We start from the raw sequence: 10,814 nt of genomic DNA, 5'->3' as shown, positions 1-10,814 counted from the left end.
CCATATCTTGCTTATATCCTTCACATTGTCTGGAGACCATACCACTGACGCATATTCCAGTCTTGGACGGATCAGGGTTTTGATGAGTTTCAATTTTGTGTGTGTGTGTTTCTCCAAAGAACGTTTTTAGAAATATATAGCACATATGACCTCTTACCAAAATAGTGAGACTGTATTTCATCAATATATTGAAATAAGAAAGAAAGAAACATATCTCTCGCTGAGAGCTGCTAAGATCAATTAAAACAAATCGATTGAAAAACGTGATTTTATTGTGAGATTACACTGGAGGCTGTTGAGATACCCCCTTGTTGATTTATGCACATACAAGGGTCTTTTTACTCTTATAAAAGTGGTGAGCTGATCAGAACACTTTTGCCTTGACTCTTCGTGGATGAAAAGAAAAAGATTCTCCTCGCTCTGCCCCATGCACTCGCTCCTTAACGATACATATTCTTATAAAAAAAAAAGTCCTTTGCGTCACCTTTCAGTAACCACAACTCCCGATGTCCATGTGCGCCACGGAGACTTTCCTTTTGCATGCCAGGGGCCTTATCTTGAAGAAGAGACTCTTAAGGGAGTAACTGTGCCCATGCCAGGTCTGCCAGTTGACCCCCTTTATCAATCCCTCGTATTTACCCCTCAAGAACTCCCCCGTGGGAAGCGTCAGGTAGCAAGCCTTGAACCAAAACCCCCCTCCGTATTTGGCTCCGCAGTTTACTGTGGAAATAAGGCATAGATTACGAAGGTGTTAAAAGAATATACAATGACAACTCCAAGAAAAGAAGACCAGTCACAGAGGCCTAGTCGACAAGAGAGGACTTTTTTTTTTTTTTTTTTTTTTTTTTGCATCCTCCCGTGCAGCCATCCTTACCATCCCAGACAACTCTCGACAAGTTCAGTCAACATGTACCAACCATGAATTCTGTGGACGTCCCCTTAGTCTATCCCATTGAGTAATGTCTCTTGTGGAAACAACCTGTGAGTACAATTAACTTCAGGAAAACGTGACACATGCTCATATACCTAAAACTAAAGTTCACGAATTATGCTAGTAACTGGCCTAGACTGTCTTACAGTACAGTCTCTGGTTTCTTGCAAAGTCATTCTAGTGCCAAGTGTTCGAAGCTGATTAAATATTGTTACCGGAAACTCCTGGGCGCACACATCATCCCTGACTTTCTCCAGATGAAACCCAGGTGGATTGCATCTCGGGATTCTCCTGGATTTGATACACAGTCTGAGTATTGCGACCACACACCTATCAGTCCCAAAGAATTCAGCACCTTGATAAACCATGCAGCTCTGTAGGAGCTTTCGATCTCCGTGGCTAATCTTTCGGCATAACTATACCTTGTCCATCGGTGTGGCTGTCGGAACCAAGAACCGGCACTTCTCTGCCTTCCGGACTTTGCGAAGCTCAGAATGAGAGAACTGTTAATGTTCCTGGTTCCAGAACCATCGAAGCCAAGACATAGTTCATAGCCAACTGTGCCGGTACCAGTAACCGCATTAAAGTCGCCCAAAACAATAGGTGTGCCTCGCGGCGGGCACTGGTCAAGCTTAGCATAGAGCATTTATTCAAGGTCATATGCCCACTGGAGGGTCACCCCAAGCCTAGCAGCATGTGTTTGTACCTAATTTGCATCATCACGGCACTCCGTCCAGCGAGTTTTGTGATTTTGACGAGAATGGGTTTCGATCCCGTCCCCACCACATATGTCCAGTATGATTGCCATGAACATACGCCTGAATTTCGCCCCGTCACGCCTCTACCCACCACCGAGCCCAACGTGGGGAAACTAGTATTTGAAATACATATTAACCCAATAGTCCCAGGGACCATGGGAGAGGAAACGCACCCACCAACTTGACACTAGTAGAAGACACCGCGAACCGTGCAGTGTCTTTCCAGGTGATAGTTGCTTGACTCATGGTGTGCATGACAAAGGAATAAATAGATAAATAAATCAATCATCACAGCCGATTTCCATCTCCACCTCCAAGAGTCCCGTCTCGGCGGTCACTTTCATCTCACCCACAACACATGAGTATTTTATGTTTCTCAACTTGAATAAAGAACAACAAAGGAAAGGTCATGTTTACATGGTCCTGATATAGGTTTTGCCCCATGTCTGTTTAGAAAGAAAGAAAAAATTTAACTCACCAGAGCTTTCGTCATTGTCCTGGTCGAAAGCTGAGAACTTGGACCCGTTGCTCTCTTTCATCGAGTCGCCAGCGTCTCCCGTGTAGGTTCCCAGAGTCAGCTTGTACTTGTCGTCAGCGCTGTCCACCTGGAAACTGGCATACTGGGCCCAACGCTTGCTGCCCTCCCAGTCCTCTAACTCCACCCTCAACACGTACCGTTTGTGATAACTTAGCACGTGCATGTTCTCATTGCCTGTTGAAAAAATCATATAAATGATGCTCTGTTTGTCACCTCTTTTCTCATCATATCCATCCTCGTAACCTCCACCACACTTCTCAAACACTTCTTCTCAGATGCATTTAGATATATCCTATCTGCCTATCTTAAATTCCATGTCCCTATCCTGTAGAGTGCCGTAGGCATAATCACCCCTTTACACAGTCTTCTCTTTGCATCCATTCCCAGATACCTATTATTCATGACACTTTTCACTCTACAGTTTACTTCCACCCCTACTCCTCCATTCCCTGCTACATGTGACCCAGAATGATTAAAAACATTCGCCTTCCCTGGCATCTCTCCTTAAAGACTGACCTCTATCTCACTGCCACCCTTACCCCTTACAAAGATGAATTATGTGCGTCAGCAAATCAGTACCACTTCGAAAAGAGCAAAAGACACATTTTGTGTGCTTTTGATATCCCGTGAGTAAGTTTTGGATATCCGCAACCCTATAGCGCTCCAGGGAGATGATTAAATCGCGTGATAGCATCTGAGCTAAGAGGGAAAAGTGACACCCAGTACAGAAGGGACTAACCCTTCGCCACCGAGAGGGGGGAGGGGAGGAAGGGGGTTCCCGTGGAGTTGAATGAAATCACCTATAGAAAGGAGAGGGGAGGTGTGGGTGACGGTGGAAGATGGACCCCATCAACCAAACCTGTACGGAACACTTGTGCGTTTATTCCGTTTACCGCTAGGTGATTTCATTCAGCCGAGGAGGAACCCCCATTCCCGTTGAGGATTCGGAAGGTGACGAGGAAGGCCTTGAGGACACTCACCGAGCCAGTACTCGCCGGCCGGGTTGCCGAAGCCCTCGGCGTACTCTGCGTAGGTCCTGTTGAAATTCTCCTGGTACTCCTCTTCCTGCCGCGCCACGAGGACCGTCCATCCACCGCCGTCCGTGTCCATGTCGCAGTACACCTGACGGAGTAGCAGACGAAGGGAAGATTTTTTATTTGTCAAAGGCAGAAGAAAACAGACTGGGGCGCGGTGTTATGATAGTAAATGTAACAATACTTAAAAAACAATAGTAAGATGATAGTAATAGCAATTGTGATTATAGCGCCCATAATAATAATTACAATAATAATGATAACAGCAATAATAATGATGATATTGATAATAGTAATAACAGTGATAATACTAATACTAATAATAGTAATAGTAATAATAACAGTAACAATAGTAATAATGATAATGATAATAGAAATATAATAATGATAATAATAGTAATAATAATGATGATGATAATGATAATAATGGCAACAATAATGATAACAATAATTGTGATGATAACCATCATTATCACCACCATCATCATTGTCTTGAGACCCGACTGGGGGTGATGGCACTGGAAGGTGAATCAAATCGCCTGGCGGCAGGTCAGAGTAACGTGGAAAGTGTCACCGAGCACGGAAAGGGGAAGCCGGGGCTAACGACGACCAGAAGAAATACTTAAACATCGAACTCCCCGAACAGAGAGCCAACGAGTTCGGTGATAACCCCCCCGCCCCGCCCCGAGGAGGAGTGACGTCACAAGTGACGACGACCATGGCGTATGTGGGGTGGAGGGCGGGAGGCCGCTCGACCTCCTCCTCCTCGTACTCCTACTCATCCTCCTACTCCTCCTCCTCCTCGGTAACTACTATCATCACCAACAGCATCTATAACTATAGCAGCAAGAACAACGACTCCTGGCTCTTTACATACGACTGAATACAATCGCCTAGCGTCGACCAGAACAAAGATTCTGAAGGAGGCCACAGGGTCGAGAGAGAGTGAGATAGTGAGGAGGGGGCGGGACCTACCTGCATCGTCTTCTTGCACTTGCAGGAGTAGGGCTGGACCGTGTAGACACCGCTCTTCGTGTGGCCCAGGAGGAGTAAGTCCATGCAATCTGCTGGAGGAAGGCGTCCTTCGCTCTTGCCCCCCAGGAGCTCCACTTCCACTGGGGAGGCGAGGGTGCTAACGGCGTCGGGGAGAGGTGAATCTCCCAGTGGCAGAGGCGGTGGAGTCAGGGGGGAGGCGGGTGCGGCGGCGGGCACAGGGTGTGGAAGTGCGCCCTTGGGAGGAAGAGAAGACTTCCTTCTGCAGGAAGTGGCTTCTTCTTCTCGGCGCTCGAGGAGCCCCGACAGCGCCACCAGATGCGTCGAGAAGTTGTCGAGGACGTGGACGATCCTGTCCGCCGTCATAGACCCGGAGGAGGAGGCTCCGTCCTGCGACATAAAGAGGACGAGGCGTTAACTGAGTCAGTGCAAAGGGAAGGGACAAGGGGAGGGGAGGGGTATAGTGGGTCCATACGAAGAGCTGTGTCAGAGCCCCGTTGGTGGTAGACTTTGTTGACGACTCGAGAGGACTTAGAGTCGAGACTCTCCTTCCGTTGACCTCTGTCGTCCACCTAAGGAGTCTGACACCAGCCAGAAGCAAATCTTCGAGGCCTGCCACCGACTTCCAATCATTTAAGACAAAAATGTATTAATAATTAAATCATCCCCTACCCCGTTGAGGTGCAGAGGCGCGTTGCTAGCGTCGAGGAGAGAAGACTTGTCTCTTTCGGTGCCATCTTCGTGTCCCTCGGTGTCGCCCTCGGCGGCGGCGACCTCGAGACCTCGACTCCCCATGAGGCAGTAGAGGGAGAGGAGCAGCCACAAGAGTGAGAAACTCATAGCGGAGGACTGAGGCGTACAAACTGGGTCGTGGTTGCAACAATGTATGTATATACGTGTGGGTGTGTATATGTATACATACACCGAGAAGAGCACCGTTGCCACTAACTCTTTTCATGACGATTATCTACCAATGGCTAACCAATGTATTAGATATTAAACCTCACAGAGATTATGGATTGCCAACAGCCTAAACGATCCTCATTCTAAATCCACTAACTAGTTAGTTAACCTGGTAACCTAACCTAACCTAACTAACCTGACAGAAGAAACTGGCAACTCGGTGACCTCTTGAGGACACTTTACTTGGGGAATTCCTCCTGTGGATCCCACAAGGGTGAAATTACATGATGTGCTCATTAGGCCCCCAAGTGTTTATTACTAAATGTTTTACTGTAAACATGACTGAGACTGCGTTCGTGCGCACACGCATGAATGCACACACATGAGAATATGTATACTCGTAGATAGATAGAGAGATGGTGGAAAGAGAGTGTGGGGCAAAGAAAGAGAAAAGAATGGTAAGACCAAAAACAGGACGCATGGGGCCTTTTCTCTTTGCTCTGGCCGTCACCAGGCTATCCGATTGATCCCCATAGCAGAACCCACTCGAAAGGGAAAGGGTTATCATCATCATCTCCTATTGGTACCGCACGCCGGGTGTGTGCTCGCCTCTCCCACACACCGTCGCCAGTCCCCCGCGGTTTCTCTGAGGTAGCTTGCGTGCATCCACCCTTCCCATAACAAACAGCTTTCAACGGGATTGATCAATTCTCCCCAGCCATGAGTTCTTTAGGCGTCCCCTTCCTTTGCCTCCTCCACTGAAGGCTGTCTCAGGTGGAGACAGCCCTGTGGGTGGGATCAGCATCTGGGAAACGTGCCACATGACACTCAGGTTCAAGTTCAACTAAATCAGAATTTAAGAGTTAAAGGATTAAGGGAAAAATGAACAGGGATAATGAGGTTAATTCAGATTAGATTAAAGTGAAATATTGAAGCTGAAATAAGCGAAGGTGAATATAAAATATGGAGAGGGGACAGAAGAGAAGATTGGAGGAGGAGTGATGATAATAGCAAAAAATTGTATTGAAGTGGAAGAAATAGAAATGGGAGAAGGCATGGCCGAAATAATGAATATAGAAAAAAGAGGAACAAGAGATATAATAGTGGCATACCCACACTCTCAAGAGAGGAGCCTGGAATGAAATGGAATATAGAAACTTGATAAAAAATACAACTGAGGAACTACAATGGGTTTAGAGAAAAGAGGAAATATCACTCCTATGGGTGAGCGTGTGTGTGTGTGTTTACTTATTCTTGTGTATCTATGTGTATGTTTACATATCTGCGTACGTGTTTAGGAGGTCAGGTCAGGTGAGGGATATCCCTGTTAATGGTACCATGTAACCCATTACTACCTGCCTCATGGTCCGCTGCATTGCAGCCGCACCCAGCTATGGGAAGGGCTTCAGGAGTAAACCTCAAGGAAAAATCAGGAGTCGGAAGTCACGAATGAAGTTCCTTGTTATATAACAACATCGCTTTGGCAACACCTGCAACGGCGCTGACGCCAAAGTGTTAAAGATTTGCAGTTGCTTTGGATCCATCAGCGACGTGGACAGGGAGTGGGGTCGTGCATGATGGGTGACTCTTAGTCCTTTATATAATCTTACCCTGCCTTGCGCGCGCGCACACACACACACACACACATACACACACACACACACACACTCACACACACACACACGCATGCACGCACGCACAAAAAAATATATATATATATATATATGTATATATATATATATAATATGTGTGTGTGTGTGCGTTTGTATGTATATATATATATATATATACTGTATATACATATATATGTATGCATATATGCGTGTGTAAACACACAAAACAATACATGCACAAACACATGTATACACATACATACACACACACGCACACACACACACATATATGTATATATATACATATATATGTATATATATATATATATATATATATATATATATATATATATATAATATGTAAAAGAAGGGAGCAGATTTTCTGTAAAGCACGTATAATTGAATAATATAGCATTATAGTAGTTATTTAGATTTCTTCCCGTATTCTCAATTTTCCTGATTAAAATTTTGCCATTTACCGGGTGAACAGAAAGTAGGTGTTCGTATTCTTCCATTTCGTTTCCTTTAGTTGTAGAGCTCGACGTTTCGTCTTAAGAAAGATATTTTTAAGACTATACTATAATAACAAAAAGTACACAATCAAATACAGCAACGATGACAAATGTACAAAAATAAATGATATAAGGACAATTCTGGTGAAGGATGATACAATACAATTCTGGTAAAATAATTTACAAAACAATTACACACAATAACGAGTAAAATGTAAGAACAGTTTTGGTAATAAGTGGGAAGGGAATGCCAAGAAACCGGCTACCTACATTCAAAGGTAGGCGTGAAAAAATGCTAGCATTAGATGTACTGAGCTATATGTGTATATATATATATATATATATATATATATATATATATATATATATATATGTATGTATGTATAGTATATAGATAGAGAGATGGGAAAGCGATCAGCACTCAAAGGGGCCAATAATGTGACCGCAGAGGTCAGGGGAAGATGGAGCGGTTACTGGAGGAGGGAGAAAGGGAGGAAGAGGTTAAGTGGAAGGAGAGGGGAGAGGGAGGGAGGGGGTAAGTTAGGATTCATGGGCCATGAGGGAAACAATAGAATACTAGAGGTTATATTAGATTGGATATTAATGACTGGTGCTTTGTCTAATATGGATCCTCCCACACCAGATCCTGAGCCAAAGTCCCCTCCTCTCCCCTTTCACCCCGAATGTCTTCTGAGACAGTATGTCTCCGAGGCCTATGCAAGAAAAGAGAAGTTTACTTAGGAGAGAGACTTAAGTATGAGACTAAAGTCTGTGCACTCCAGGGAGTCTGTTCGGGATGTGGCATTTTCGTTCTCCTAGACAAAAAATAGCAACTAAAGGAAATGAGTCACCATATCCATAAATGAGGACCACAAGGGCGGTGACAGCTATAAACAGACTATAGCTTGTCACTTTTTTTTTTTTTTTGCAATTGTTGTTGTTTTTTAACAATTTCTTCGTCAAAATAGGTAAAATACACTTTTATTGATCTTAGCAAGCTGTAGGATTCTCTGACAATTTTGTTAATTTGTTTATGAGGGGACAAGTCATTTGATATAATTACCCCCAGGTCTCTTTGAGATCTTATTTTCTTTACCTCCTTTGTTCCAATTATATATTGTCCTGATATTCTTTTTTTTTTTACTTTTACGACCTCCATTATGCTACCTTAATTTTGAAGCCCACTTCCCACTTCTGACTCCATTTCCAATCCGTTTCGGTTTTCATTTTCCTCAACAATTTAGCATCGTCTGCAAAGAAGCTCATGTAACATTCCACATCTTCATTCATGTCATTTACATAAATAGCAAACATTATTGGAACTAATACCGATCCCTGTAGAACTCCACTAATCACCTCTTCCCAACCTGAACACTTTTCTCTGAGCACTACTCTCATTTTTCTACCATGCAGGAAATCCTCCATCCAGTTTAGTAGGTTACCTTGTATCCCTCCTATATGTGTATGTGTGTCTGTGTCTTTGATTTCAATCCGCTGGAAAAAATCTCCATTGGTAAAATATCTAAAATAATTTCGTTTATTCTTTTCGTCACGACTTGGAAATTATTTTAAGTTTAGATGGAGGTATTTTATTCAGCTGATGGAAGAACCCTTCCCACCACCCTAGACAGAATGGACATTCAATGAGAGAAAAGAATTATGATTTTATCTTTTTTTTTCAACTCGCTTATATATTTCAAGGACTGCAAACAGTTTGTTGTATGGATACTCTTATCAAGAGGACTTTTATTATTATTATTTTATTTATTTATTTATTTATTATTATTATTTTTTTTTTTTCCGGTTTTCCTTTTTGTTTCCACTTTTTTCTGTATTTTTCTTCTCTTTGCTTCCTTTTTTAATTGTTACTTTATTCTTCATTTCCTTGTTTCTTTTTCTTTTTTAATTTTGTTTCGACATTTTCAATCTCTTGAGACATTTCATTGGGGAGAAATTACATATTTTTTCTTCTTAATTTTTCTTGATAAATATTTCTCTTTCTTTTCATTCTATTTGTTTCTTCCTTTACTCTCTTCTTCGTTTATTTGTTCATTTATTCATTTTTCTCGCATCTTATGTCCATAATTTTTTTAATGGTAATAAGTGGACAAGGTGCAGGGATGACCCGTCATCTAGGAGGTGCTAAGATGGGAGGGAGGGTGGAGGGGTGTGGAGAGTTTTCAGGGATGGAATGGGTGGGAATGAGTTTATGCTTTTTCCTTTTTGGCTACCTCCCTAGTAAGGGGGAAAAAGCCTTGGTATATGTATGTATGTATCTTTATCTATGTCTTTTTTCATTTCTTTTTGGAGAAAAAATAGACGTTTTTCACTTTCGGGTTTTATTCCCCAAAGACTAAATTCAGACCGTGACATTTTCCCTCCGTGGGAAATGAATGTGAGCCACCTGCCAGATGGTAGCTCTAGTTTTTGGCTTGGTGTCCAGCATCCTCGAGAGGATTTTGTGGAGAGCTTCTTGCTGTTCTTAGCAGAAACCTCCTGTTACAAAGTTCTTGAAGAAGAGTCTTCCACGCTTGCAGCTGTGGAGGTAATACTCCTTTCGGGTCCTCTTGAAGCCCTAGGGGAACTTCTTGAAGCAGTGGAGGTGTCCAGTGGCCAACTGGTACAGGACGCATCCGAAGGACCTGACGCCTTGCCTCCGGCGTAAGGGTTCTGCTTCTTGTCCAGCACATCTTGAGACATATACCAAGGCGTTCTGCGAACGGTCGTCATCTCGAGCTTGTACTGTAGACGTTCGATGTCTTCGCCGAAGCACTGAAGTCAGTCACCATAACGACCTCCTCCTTGTCGTCGAGGACGACGTTATCGGCTTTGAGGTTAAGGTGAACGAAGCCGTTCTCGTGCATTAAGGTCACGGCGGCCACGAGCTGCCTGGCGTAGGAGACGGCACGGGCTCCCCAAGCCAGGAAAGAAAAAGAAGTCTGCCCCGACTGAGTTCTCTTGCTGATGGTGCTCAACGTCCCACGAAGGCAGTACTCGGTGACGATGATGTCCATGCCATCGCTGGTGGCAACATCGAGGAGTTTAACAATGTTGGGGTGCACAAGGGCTTTGGGAGCCTTGATCTCCTTTGAGGTCTCGTTGTCGCACGCCTTCCCTCTGAGAGGGATCTTGGAGATGCCTGTACTACCCGTGGCCTTGTCTGAGACGACGATGGTCTCTCCGAAGTCTCCAGAGCCCAGGGAAAAATGGATGTCGTAGTTGGCTCTGAAAGGTCTTCGGCTGGCTACTTCGATAGTCTCCGAAGTCGATGGAGACTCTTGAGTGACGACGTTTGAGGATGTTTCTTTGTCCTCGGTCTCTTCGTCGACTTGTTGTTCGTGGTCTTCCACAGGGCTTATTGCTTTTGGGGCTTCCACCTCTGACGGAGGTTGGATGTGGGTTTCAACATCCCCTTGGAGGACTTCTTGGTATGCTAGGTCCTCCTCCTGAGTGCCTGAGCAACATCTGAAGAATGACTTCAGGAGCAAGGTAAAGCAGAGACGCCCCCGTAAAGTTGGTGGTGGAAAGAGGC

General features: G+C 44.1%; 1 protein-coding gene across 1 annotated transcript; it reads right to left on the bottom strand.

Moving 5' to 3' along the window:
- Positions 1-254: 254 nt before the first annotated feature.
- Positions 255-5,123, bottom strand: LOC143018563 (techylectin-5A-like). Its single transcript, XM_076174045.1, has 5 exons — positions 4,927-5,123; positions 4,237-4,644; positions 3,208-3,349; positions 2,168-2,401; positions 255-720 (listed from the first exon to the last, which is right to left on the bottom strand). Exons 1-5 carry the CDS (start codon positions 5,092-5,094, stop codon positions 488-490), a joined length of 1,185 nt encoding a protein of 394 aa, XP_076030160.1. The 5' UTR covers positions 5,095-5,123; the 3' UTR covers positions 255-487.
- Positions 5,124-10,814: the final 5,691 nt, after the last annotated feature.

The sequence above is a fragment of the Oratosquilla oratoria genome, chromosome 35 (assembly GCF_046742065.1).
Source record: "Oratosquilla oratoria isolate Oo_2021 chromosome 35, ASM4674206v1, whole genome shotgun sequence".
Classification (NCBI taxonomy): Eukaryota; Metazoa; Arthropoda; class Malacostraca; order Stomatopoda; family Squillidae; genus Oratosquilla; species Oratosquilla oratoria.
Note: the sequence above shows the minus strand (reverse complement) of the source record. Positions and strands in the feature narration are given on the sequence as shown.